The sequence below is a fragment of the Nomascus leucogenys genome, chromosome 23, assembly GCF_006542625.1.
Source record: "Nomascus leucogenys isolate Asia chromosome 23, Asia_NLE_v1, whole genome shotgun sequence".
In the NCBI taxonomy this organism is placed as follows: Eukaryota; Metazoa; Chordata; class Mammalia; order Primates; family Hylobatidae; genus Nomascus; species Nomascus leucogenys.
This window is the reverse complement of record NC_044403.1, coordinates 2959740-2973243: the sequence shown is the minus strand read 5'-3', so window position 1 is coordinate 2973243 and position 13504 is coordinate 2959740. Positions and strand designations below refer to the sequence as shown.

General features: G+C 38.5%; 1 protein-coding gene across 1 annotated transcript in view; it reads right to left on the bottom strand.

The window, feature by feature from the left end:
• Nucleotides 1-293: 293 nt before the first annotated feature.
• LOC100581890 (ALG10 alpha-1,2-glucosyltransferase) overlaps nucleotides 294-13504 on the bottom strand; it is a 33708-nt gene continuing 20497 nt past the window's right edge. Inside the window, exon 3 of the mRNA XM_030804649.1 lies at nucleotides 294-623. Coding sequence (XP_030660509.1) covers nucleotides 618-623 — 6 coding nt within the window. The 3' untranslated portion in view covers nucleotides 294-617. The remainder of the gene's footprint in view (nucleotides 624-13504) is intronic.

Here is a 13504-nt window from a genome sequence, read left to right as displayed (position 1 = left end):
GCTCGGCTGCTACATGGCTATTTGATTTTAGGCAAAGTGGTCACTTCATCTCTTGGATTCAATTTCTCCATCTGTTACATGGGGGTCACAGCATCTGAGATCTTTTCCATCTTTCAGTTTCTGTGAATATGTAAGAAGAAATAACACAGGTGAACACATTTTGAGAAATATAAAATTCTACACAAGAGTAAGGTGTTACTGTCATTGGTGAAATTTCTTACCTAAATACAACAGGGGCAGATTTCACAGCTGTTACTGACAAGTGGGGAGATTCCGCAGGTGGGTCATGTAGACATGCTGCTCCAGGCTGAGCCTTGCAGGAGTGAGGAACTTCACACCCAAATAACTGCTGAGAGGAACGGTGCCAGTGATGGCCTCCATGCCTGGGAGTCTTTACAGCAATGTACACAGGACTAGGAGGGCAACGTTGCAAAACCTCATAATCTCGTAGCCCCTTCTTGAAAGCACAAATATAATAGGACAATTTCCATAGCAGAATTTTACTTCCTTTAGCCTCCAAAAAGATCAAAGAATTCCCAGGCATCTCTACAGATTGGTCTTCTTCAACTGGCCTTCTAGCCCTTTAAGAATCAGCATTCGTATGAACATATGCTTCTTTATTCCTTAAGAAAAAAAGATGAACAAAATGTGATTGGTTATTATTTACTAATGTTAACACATATACACTTCATCTGAGAAGTCTCAGCTCCAAATGCAGTTGATGAGGGCTGGAAAAGTGGCAAAATGAACACTTGCTTCACTTCAAGTTTCCCTAGGCCCTTCTTCCCTACTGTCCCTGCCCCCTTGCCCCCCACAGCTATTTAAAAGATGCCATTTTTATTTATTTATGTACTAATTAAATCTGTAATAATTTACATGATCATCAAAATGATATTAAAAAATCTCCTATTAAACACTTTACCCTGTCTATCCAATTTATTTCCTGAGCCTTGCAATCAGCCTTTTTAGTTGCTTCTGTGTCTATTCAGTGTTTCCTTATGTATATCAATACAACTGTTTGCATGTCTTCTTATTTCTCTTCTTTATCACACAAAAAAGTTGTGTGCCAAATACATTCTTGTGCTCCTTGTCCCCAAACTTTTCTAATATAGCCTGCCATTTATGCACTTGGTAATGTAACGGTCACATGGTTCCATTTATAGTAAGCAGAAAAAGCTGAGTCTGATTCATTGAAAGGTTATTGCCCTTCTGAGGAGGAAATTAAATCTATGTAGCAATTTTAATTTTAAAGTAAATTCTGGTGCTGTGGCATAGCTGTGACCCTAAGCAACAATCTCATCTCACAGTCTTAGAACATTCTGTTGGCATTTGATGTCCTTAATAGCCCAAAGAAACCACATAAAAGTACAAAAGTACTTTAAAAAAAGACTCGTTGAATTCAATTAAATTTAGAAGAAACTTGGGTGTTTTGCTTTTGTTTCACTTTTGCTTTAGTTTAAAAACTGTGAGGATGAGGAAAGTAGCTTAGATGTTAAAACTTAAGTAATAAACAGACGGGGAGAAGACAGAAGTGTGAAAAACTGTCAATCTATTCATCCATTCATGCATGCAGCAAGAATTCCTGAGCTCCTGCTATACTCCAGAAATGATTCCACATCCTGGGGATACAGTGGTAAAAATGCCAAGCTCGTAACAGCTTGATGCCTGTATTCTAGGCTCTAGCATATTCTATTACCCTATACAAAGGCACTAAGATCTGCCATCAAAATTATCGCTCTGCCACCTATCTCATCTCCTCATTTCTATCCATCCATCCTTTGATCTACACTCATAACAGCAGCCAGACTTGTTCTGTTAAAAACAAAGGCCAGATGACGTCATCTCCACTCAAAATCCCCCAATAGTTTCTCATCCCCTTTGAGTAAAAGCCAACGTTCTTATAAGGCCTACATGATCTAGCTCTCTTACTGATCAGTGAAACTACATAATAATACATTTAGATATAAAACATTATAAAGACTATGAAAAATGTAGCGTAATATACAGCAGCATTTCTCTTTCTACTGAGCAATAGTAAGTGCTCAGTGTGTACACATTACTGATGCTACCTCTTTAGATTCCAGGTATGAGAATGGTTATGACTGAGCACTAAATACAGGTATTGGCTTAAGTAACCATAGATTACCTTTCATAAAAGCATTGACATATTTAATGGAAGTGGCAGACAAACATTCATTATTTCTGCTGTACCATTGTCCTATCTATCTATTAAGAAAATATGCAAGAAAGCACAGCAGAAAAAAAAATTTGTTGAAAATAGTAGATTTAGGCAAGGCTGAATTGAAGATCTTTAATTCTTTCCCTTGGAATTTCTCAGAGTTCAGAGACAGTCTCAATAATAAAACAATTCAATGCCTTAAATCACATATAAATCAATGCCTTCAAAAATACTGTTTTATTTTGCAAATGAATGAAAAGATCCCAACTTTATGTTTCCCAAAACACTGAAAAGGGGATTAAAAAGGTGGTTGGTGGTATTTCTTTCCAAACAGAGTCAGATATTAAATGTTACAGATAATTTTCGGCCAACTGACAGGAAGACTTTAAAACTATAATAGTTTTATATACTTCCATGTAACTTTTGGCAAAGCGGATTATACTGCTCGGATTTCCTGACAATATACTAAAAACAAAACCACTCTCAATTCCTTGAAAGAAAATAGTTCATACTATTTACTGTGGCTGCATTCTGAACTTTAAATGCAAATAGTACGGTTATACCATAGGCACTCAAAAAATCTATTGAATGAATTACTAAACAAATAGATCCAAATAAGTCTTTCTTGCATATTTATTAGTAGAAAGAAAACAAAGAACCAGGACCATCTAGGAGATTTACCTATATTTGGGATAGGAACCTCTCTTCCTCTGGAATTCCTTGCAGTGACATGCATTTAAGTTGTGCTTTAGATCCCATGAAGCAGCATAGGGGTGCAGAAAGAGAAGGCTGGTGGTAGTCAGAGACCCCTGAGCTCATATCATGGCATCCTGTTTGCTGGCTGACAAAGTGATCTTCTGTATGTTAGTTCTGTGGTTCCATTTTGCTAACTATGAAATTAGCTTAACACTACCTCCTTTACAGAAACATAGTGAGGATTAAAGGGGGTAATGTCTGTACAGATCTCATGGTCTTTGCATTTAAGTTCTCTCTCGCTGAAATACTCTTTTCTGAACACATTGCTTAGCTGTTTCTTTCTTTTTATATTTTTTCCATAGGTTATTGGGATACAGGCGGTATTTGGTTACATGAGTATGTTCTTTAGTGGTGATTTGTGAGATTTTAGTGCACCCATCATCCAAGCACTATACATTGCACCCTATTTGTAGTCTTTTATCTCTCACCCCTCTACCACTCTTCCCCCCAAGTCTCCAAAGTCCATTGTATCATTCTTATGCATTTGCATCCTCATAGCTTAGCTCCCACATATCAGTGAGAATATACAATGTTTGGTTTTCCATTCCTGAGTCACTTAGCTTAGAATAATAGTCTCCAATCTCACCCAGGTTGCTGCAAATGCTGTTAATTCATTATTCTTTTTCTCTGGGAAGATACCCAGTAGTGGGATTGCTGGATCAAATGGTGGTTCTAATTTTAGTTCTTTAAGGAATCTCCCCACTGTTTTCCATAGTGGCTGTACTAGTTTACATTCCCACCAGCAGTGGAGAAGTGTTCCCTGATCACCCCATCCCCACCAACAGCTACTGTTTTTTCGTTTTTCGATTATGTCCATTCTTGCAGGAGTAAGGAGGTATTGCATTGTGGTTTTGATTTGCATTACCCTGATAATTCCTGATGTGGAAGAGTTTTTCATATGTTTTTTGGCCATTTGTATATCTGAGAAGTGTCTATTCAGGTCCTTTGCCCACTTTTTGATGGGATTGTTTGTTTTCTTCTTACTGACTTGTTTGAGCTCATTGTAGATTCTGGATATTAGTCCTTTGTCAGATATAAAAATTGTGAAGATTTTCTCCCACTCTGTGGGTTGCCTGTTTACTCTGCTGACTGTTCCTTTTGCTGTGCAAAAGGCTCTTTAGTTTAATTAAGTCCCAGCTATTTATCTTTGTTTTTATTGCATTTGCTTTTGGGTTCTTGGTCATGAAATCCTTGCCTAAGCCAATGTCTAGAAGGGTTTTTCCAATGTTATCTTCTAGAATTTTTAAAGTTTCATGTCTTAGATTTAAGTCCTTAATCCATCTTGAGTTGCTTTTTGTATAAGGTGAGAGCTGAGGATCCAGTTTCATTCTCCTACTTGTAGCTAGCCAACTATCCCAGCACCATTTGTTGAAAAGGGTGTCCTTTCCCCACTTACTGTTTTGGTTTGGTTTGTTGAAGATCAGCTGGCTGTAAGTATTTGGGTTTATTTCTGGGTTCACTATTCTATTCCATTGGTCTATGTGCCTATTTTTGTACCAGTACCATGCTGTTTTGGTGACTATGGCCTTGTAGTATAGTTTAAAATCAGGTAGTGTGATGCATCCAGATTTGTTCTTTTTGCTTAGTCTTGCTTTGGCTATGTGGGCTCCTTTTGGTTCTATGTGAATTTTAGAATTGTTTTTTCTAACTCTGTGAAGAATGATGGTGGTATTTTGATGGGGATTGCATTGAATTTGTAGATTGCTTTTGGCAGTATGGTCATTTTCACAATATTGATTCTACCCATCCATGAGCATGGGGTGTGTTTTCATTTGTTTGTGTCATCTATGATTTCTTTCAGCAGTGTTTTGTAGTTTTCCTTGTAGAGGCCTTCCACCTCCTTTGTTAGGTATATTTCTAAGTATTTTTATTTTTATTTTTGCAGCTATTTTAAAAGGAGTTGAGTTCTTGATTTGATTCCTACTTGGTCACTGATGGTGTATAGAAGAGCTACTGATTTGTGTACAATAATCTTGTATCCAGAAACTTTGCTAGATTCTTTCATCAGTTCTAGGAGCTTTCTGGAGGAGTCTTTAGGGTTTTCAAGGAAAATGATCATATCATCAGCAAACAGCAACAGTTTGACTTCCTCTTTACTGATTTTGATGCCCTTTATTTCTTTCTCTTGTCTGATTGCTGTGGTTAGGACTTCTAGTACTAAGCTGATGAGGAGTGGTCTGAAAGTAGGCATCCTTGTCTTGTTTCATTTCTCAGAGGGAATGTTTTCAACTTTTCCCCATTCAGTATTATGTTGGCTGTGGGTTTGTCATAGATGGCTTTAATTACATTGAGGTATGTCCCTTGTATGCTGATTTTGCTGAGAGTTTTAATCATAAAGTGATGCTGCATTTTGTCAAATGCTTTTTCTGCATCTATTGAGATGATCACATGATTTTTGTTTTAAATTCTGTTTATGTGGTGTATCACATTTATTGACTTGAGTATGTTAAACCATCCCTGCATCCCTGGTATGAAATCCACTTGATCATGGTGGATTCTCTTTTTGATATGCTGCTGGATTCAATTAGCTAGTATTTTGTTAATGATTTTAGCATCTATCTTCATCAGGGATATTGGTCCATAGTTTTCTTTTTTGGTTATGTCATTTCCTGGTTTTGGTATTAGGGTGACGCTGGCTTCACCTAAAATGAATTAGGGAAGGGTTCCCTCTTTATCTTGTGGAATAGTGTCAAAAGGATTTTTGCCACTTCTTTCAATGTCTGGTAGAATTCTGCTGTGAATCCATCTGGTCTTGGACTTTTTTTTTGTTGCTAATTTTTAAATTACCATTTCAATCTCACTCCTTGTTATTGGTCTGTTCAGGGTATCTAATTCTTCCTGACTTAAGCTGGAAGTGCTGTTTTTCCAGGAATTTATCCATCTCTTCTAGTTTTTCTAGTTTATCTGCATAAAAGTGTTCACAGCAGTCTTGAATGATCTTTTTTATTCCTGTGGTGTCAGTTATAATTGTTTCCTTTCTTAATGAGGTTATTTGGATTTTGTCTCTTCTTTGCTTGGTTAATCTTGCTAATGGTCTATCAATTTTATTTATCTTTTCAAGGAACCAGCTTTTTGTTTCATTTATCTTTTTTTTTATGTTTCAATTTCTTGTAGTTCTGCTCTGATCTTTGTTATTCATTGTGCTATTTGTTGCCTGTGTATCTTGGTGTTTTGTTTTTTGTTTTTGCTTTTTAACTTGTATTTTTGTTTTATAGGTCCTGTGTGATTTATGCTTTAAAGAGTTCTCTTTTGATATGTTTCCAGGATTTGTTTCAAGATTTAGAGCTCCTTGTAGCAGTTCTTGTAGTGGTGGCTTGGTAGTGGCGAATTCTCTCAGCATTTGTTTGTCTGAGAAAGACTGTAACTTTCCTTCATGTGATGCTTAGTTTTGCTGGATGCAAAATTCCTGGCTGATAATTGTTTTGTTTGAGGAGGCTGAAGATAGGGCCCCCAATCCCTTCTAGCTTGTAGCGTTTCTGCTGAAAAATCTGCTGTTAATCTGATAGGTTTTCCTTTATAAGTTACCTGGTGTTTCTGTCTCACAGCTCTTAAGATTCTTTTCCTCATCTTAACTTTGGATAACCTGATGACAATCTGCCTAGGTGAAGAACTTTTTGAGACGAATTTCCCAGGTGTTCTTTGTGCTTCTTGTATTTGCATGTCTAGGTCTCTAGTAAGGTTGGGGAAGTTTTCCTCAATTTTATTCCCCCAAATATGTTTTCCAAACTTTCAGGTTTCTCTTCTTCCTCAGGAATACTGATTATTTTTAGGTTTAGTCATTTAGCATAATCCCAGACTTCTTGGAGGCTTTGTTCATATTTTCTTATTCTTTTTTCTTTGTCTTTGTTGGATGGGTTAATTTGAAGACCTTGTGTTTGAGTTCTGAATTTCTTTCTTCTACTTCTTCACTTCTATTGCTGAGACTTTTCAGAGAGCATTTTGCATTTCTATAAGTGTGTCTGTTTCCTGAAGCTTTGATTGTTTTTTTTTTCTTTATGCTATTTCCTTGAATATGTCTCCCTTCAATTCTTGTATTGGTACTGGATTTTCTTGCATTGGGCTTCACATTTCTCTGGTGCCTCCTTGACTAACTTCATAACTAACCTCCTGAATACTTTTTCAGGTATGTCAGGGATTTCTTCTTGGTTTGATCCATTGCTGGTGAGCTAGTGTGATTTTTGGGGGATGTTAAAGAACCTTGTTTTGTTATATTACCAGAGCTGGTTTTCTGGTTCCTTCTCATTTGGGTATGCTCTGTCAGAGGGAAGTTCTAGAGCTGAAGGCTGTTCAGATTCTTTTGTCCCACGGGGTTTTTCCTTGATGTAGTACTCTCCCCCTTTTCCAATGGATGGGGCTTCCTGAGAGCCAAGCTACAGTGATTGTTATCTCTCTTCTGGATCTAGCCACCCAGCAAGTCTACCAGGCTCCGTGCTAGTATTAGGGGTTGTCCACACAGAGTCCTGTGACGTGAACCATCTGTGGGTCTCTCAGCCATTAATACCAGCACTTGTTCCGGTGGAGGTGGCAGGGGGGTAAAATGGACTCTGTGAGGAGTTCTTAGCTTTGGTGGATTAATGATTTACTTTTGTGTTGGTTGGCCTCCTGCCAGGAGGTGACACTTTCCAGAAAGCATTAGCTGTGGTAGTATGGAGAGGAACAAGTGGTGGGCAGGGCCCTAGAACTCCCAAGAGTATATGCTTTTTGTCTTCAGCTAGCAGGGACAGAAGGGAAGACCCATCAGGTGGGGGCAGGACTAGGCATATCTGAGCTCAGACTCTCCATGGGTGGGTCTTGCTGTGGCTGCTGTAGGGGATGGGGGTAAGGTTCCCAAGTCAATGCAGTTGTGTACCTAGGAGGATTATGGCTGCTTCTGCTGAGTCGTGCAGGTTGTCAGGGAAGTGGGGGGAAGCTGGCAGTCACAGGCCTCACACAGCCCCCTTGCAATCCAAAGGGCTGGTCTCACTCCCACTGTGCCTCCACCTAACAGCACTGAGTCTGTTTCCAGGCAGTGAGCAAGCAGGGCTTGAGAACTTGCCCCAGGCTACCCACCTCCCAGCTGTGAAAGCAAGGGCTTTGGTTCTTCCCCTTGCCTGTGAAGGCTGTATGCCAGATTCATGCCCTCCCCTATTGCGGTGATCAGACCCAACACCAGGCCGTGGGGGCTACGAGGTCTGACAGAGTCAAAGGAATGAGACAAGACAAGTTACGAGTACATAGGGTGGGTCCAGGGAGCCAATGCTAGTATGGAGACTGCAAAGCCCCTGAGCTCTGGGAGCCCACACTCTTTATTGGTAATCAAAGAAGCAGGTGGTGAGGACGTGCAGACATAGGGGTAGACAGGTGAGGACGTGAGGACGTGGGGGTAGAAAGGTAGTGGTACATCAAGTGTAGCTGTGACGGTTTAGCATATGCAGCCCTGGATTATCTCCAAGCCACGAGGGGTTTTATGCCCTGGGCTTAAATTGTGGTGTGGCAGGGCAGCCTTCCACCCTTTGGCACAGAGCTTGGTGTTCCATAGGCCATGAGGGGTTTTAGACCCTGGACCCAGGACATGTTCCAAGACTCTTTTACATTATGTCAGACAAGCAAGCCCTGCCTGAGCCCTTGCACCAATATCCCCTGAATTCTGGCCAGGAGGCTTCTCACTTGGTTCAAATTGTTACAAAGTTCAGCTGGAGACTCCCCTGTGGCATTTTCCCTGCACCTCTGGCCACCCTCCTGAAGGATCCCTGTGGTTCCAGGTAGGAATGGCCTGCTTGGGGACCCAGTGGGCTCCCAGGGCCTTTCCTGCTGCTTCTTCTAGCCCTGTATTGTGCTCGGCTCTCTAAATTGACTCAGCTCCAGGTAAGGTCAGAAACTTCTCCTGCAAACTAGACCTTGAGTTTCCCCATGGGGGTGTATGTTTGGGAGTGGAGGATCTCCCTTTCCCACTTCTGCAGTTTGGGGACTCACAGTATTTGGGGTGTCTCCCAGGTTCTGCAGGAACAGTCCACTTCCTTTAGAGGGCCTGTGGGTCCTCTTGGGATTCCTGCAGTCATTTGTTCTTGCAGTCATTCTGGAGCTAAAATTCCATGATATGAGCCTCTGCATGCTGCTCCATCTATCTGAGTCAGAGCTGCAATCTAGTCCTGCCTCCTGTCTGCCATGATGAACTTTGCTCAAGCAGCTGTTTCCTTTAGGTTTTGACACAAATATTTCCTTCTAAGAGATACCTTCACCTATCTCTCAGGGTCCCCCTCTTGACTTATCTCTATTATATCACCCTTTTAACATTTTCTTCATAGCACTTACTAGTATCTGAAATTACAGACAGGTGCCACATAATGATGTCGGGGTCATCAATGAGCTTCATGTATGATGGTGGTCCCATAAGATTATAATACAGTATTTTTACTGTACATTTTCTATGTTTAAATACATAAATACTTACCATTGTGTTACAGTTGCCTACAGTATTTGGTACAGTAACATGCTGTAAAGGTTTACAGCCTAGGAGCCATAGGCTATACCATATAGCATAGGTGTGTAGTAGGATACACCCTCTAGGTTTGTGTAAATACACTATGATGTTCACAAACAGATGAAATCACCTAACAATGTATTTCTCAAAATGTATCCCCGTTGTTAAGTGACACATGACTGAATGCTGTTTCCCTGATTATGATCTGTCTCTTTTACTAGAATGTAACCTCTTTGAAACCAGGAACCTTGTCTACCTAGCTCACTGCTTCATCCCCAGCCTTGAAAAGTAAATGTGCTGTATGGATGAATAACAATTTCTAGCTCACAGGTGTTATTCAATACATGTCAGTTTACCCTATTTTCCTAGGGCATGGCCAATATTTAAAATAGTTCAGAACATATCACAAGTGATCAATATTTATTGATATTGATCACTGATTATTGATACTTATTGATATGGAAAAACATAGGAAAAAATTTTGTACTGCAAGAACTTCTAGATTCAGTCCTGAAAATATGTCCTTTAGTATATTTACTTTGATTTTCACAAACCTATACATGTGGCTATTTTTGCTTGCAAAATATGTTCTCATCTGAATGTGAACCCATATGGCACTTCCAACCACCAACTCTATATAAAATTGGATAACAAAGTCTCTGGAGGTTTAAGATAAGTAATGTTTTCAGCCAAAAATTCACTTCAGAATGGTTAGTTTTCTTCTTTGTCTTTGTTTACCATGTCTTATAAGTGATGACTAGTTTCAAAAAGACTTTTATTTTACTGTTTGTGAAGGGCAGTAGTCAGAAAAAAAGGAATTGATCTTGGACTTGAAGAAACAGCCCCAGAGGTGAAAGAGATAGTCGTTAACCTGCACAGCCTCTTTCCGGCCTCTTCACAGATAAAAAGAGCTTTCAGAACAAGAAACTTGTATATTCTGTGCAGCTCAAATAAAATTAAGAAGCTGAACATCAGTTGACAAAGAGTAAAAAATAACTGGGAGTTGACAGGAAAATAAATTCTCGTTTATGAAAATGTAGCTTATTCCAGAACACCAGATTTCAAAAGATACAGAATCCTGTTGCTCCACGATTCAATTTGTCCTACAGTAAGTAACTTTAATTTATAAATTACTATAAGTCATTTGACTGTATATAAGTGTTTTATTTACATCCAATAGTACAAAGTATTTGTGGTATTTCTTTTAAAAATTACAGTAAAATATTCTTTATAAAGTAGATAACTAATGCCCACATATAGAACAAGAAACAACGCAAACCTCAAACATGGCTAATCATAATGAAGGTGGAATGAATCCAACATAAAATTTTGTGGACAGGTCTTTGCTTTACATGATCATTTACTCTCCAGCCAAAATTACATTTAGTCCTTTAATTTTTCCAGCTATCCAAATAAACCTGAGGTTAATTGTTTTCCAACTCTGAGTCCTGAATTGCACACTGTCAAAAATGTACCTATAAATGTATTTCAAATTTACTATCTTTTCAAAGAGGATTAGGTTTTAGTTTTTAAAAACTGTTTTAGAACATGAATTGCCATTTCCTGGGAGGGGCCTATGTAGAAACTTAGGAAACCTCCAAACCATGTGAGGTTCACAAGTGCATTTTCCCTGGCGTAGATTTCCCTATACTGAATCCTGGCTCTGCCATTTACTAGCTGTGTGACTGGAAAAGTTATTTCATTATTTAGTTCTTCAATATCTTCATCTGTAAAATGGGTATAATATGGAATTATACCTACTTTATATGATTATCTGTAATAGTTCCTGTGGGGATTAAATTACTTAATCATGGAAACCTCATAGAACAATATCTGCCATGTAGTAAAATTCAGTAGTATTTCACTTGTATTTAATGATAACAAAGGCTTTTTTGGCTCTGGAACCAGAGTAATCAAAGGTAATGAAAGAAAGAAACTCAGTCCTCATCCTTCTTTCCTTAATGACTGCTAAGCTGATATGAGCATAGGGATCCTGCTGGTCATTATTCCTGACTGAATGGAAGAATCTGCCTGTAGTAGTAGGAGAGGAAAAGCCAACAGGCAAAGAGAAATAAAGACAAGGAAAAACATTCTGAGGGCCAGTTCTAGCCCTGAGGCTCTAGGAAGGGCTTAGAACTTTATAGCTGTTTCTCTGATTCCCCAATGAATTCATTTTCATTTTATTTTGTTGTACTTAAGTTGGGGTTATTTTTCTGTTACTTAGAAGTAACAGGTCATTGCTGGACCATGGGACTAAGTTAGTGACACCTGGATGAAACAGGCAGAAAGATCACACACTTACTTAAGGCTTGTTAGGCTGTTGGGCCTCAGTCTAACTCCAGAGTCCATTTCACCAGGCCCTTTCCTCAGGACCTTTGACATTGGGAGGGACAGAAAGATGGCATAGGATGAACTCAGGAAAGTGAAGTAGGAAGGGAAGAAACCACAGAAAAAGAAACAGGTTGTCTATGGCTCTGGAATGAATAATTTTTTCCCCCAAAGTGGGACTTCAGAATTCTCACAATAATTCCAAATAGAAGACCCCACAATATTCAGAACACAGAAAAATCATTTAAATAAAGGTAGACCCACCCAGGGACTATTTTGGATTCTTACTTATACATAAAACCAACTATTTACTAAGAAGTTCAGTATGTTAATCATTTAAAATGCCCTGAGAGGAAAATTTAAGATTCTGGTGACAGTTGCAATCTACTCTTTTATAACCAAGTTCAAGACTTATGGCTGAGATTATTCTTTTATTCTTGCAGGACTTTGAATCACATAATTTAATGATACATAGCACATCTGAGGCCAATGCCTAAAAGTATCAGAGTTCTCAACTGATGAACCAAAATAATAGTACATGAACTAATGAGGAAAAGTTGAGAATGAGTAAATTCACATATTATAAAGTACATAACATCATGAAGGTGAGCTAAATGTCCAGTTCTCACAACATGGCAGCATAAGAGAGCAGAAATGCCTGCTGTCTAAGCTACCAACTGCTGTCTAATATCAATTCTAATTACAATAAATGAATATTTTTAAAAAGACAGCAAAGTAGGAATCCATGAATCAGTTTCCCCAAAATCCATCTGTGGCTGACTTAAAAAGCAACTACAAATTCTTCCCTCTTCATCCAAGCCCTTTGTTGGTACCCTTGCATGGTGACTGGACTTGGCTATGTGATTTACTTTGTCCAGTGAAACAGTGGCAAACATAAAACAAGCAGCAACTTGAAAACTACTTGTATACTTTGGTTTGCCCTTTCTTGATCCTCTTGGGACCGCTGACAAGGCTACCATGTTAAAATTTCCAGGCTAGCAAGTTGGACACATATAGTCCAGGCTTCCCAACACCCTCAGTCAATAGGTGGTCACACTCCTTTGCTTTGACATGCAAAATGGTTTAGCTGAACTTGTAGGTGTAACTGAGACCAGCAGAAAATCACGCAGTTCAGCCCGGTCCAAATTTCTGACCAACAGAGCTATGAGCTGAATAAATACTTGTTGTTTTATTTATTTATATGATACAATATTTATATAAATATTGTACTAGTTGTAAATAGTTTAAACTATAATGATGATTGCTATTCAGTTTGTAATCATAAATTTGTTGATATTCACTTTATGTTGTGTTCTATAGGAGCAAAAACAAGATACTGATTTTGAATGTAAAATTCTATAGAATTGCATAGTAAGGATAATAAACTGCTATACCAAATCATGTATGAGTAAATCAGTGCAAATTAAATCATGTTTTTGAGAAGCACAAGAACTATTTCATTATGTGTAAGATTTCCCTATTTTTAATTGGCAACCCACATAAGTGAGTTGACTGTATTTGTCTTCAGGGTCAGACAGTAATGTGGGTAGACGACATCCAATAATGGTCTTGCTTATTTATGTGGATAAAAAAACATCCCTTCCTTGATATCAGCCAAAAAAAAAAAACACAGCAAAAAATCAGAATCACACCAAGCAATATAATTATGAAAACGAATGAGAACAAAATAAATGCTAGCTTTTTAATATTATTTGATATGCCTAGATTTGGAAAGATCTAGGTAAAAATTTAGGTATGATGGTCCACAATTTAAAAAGCAT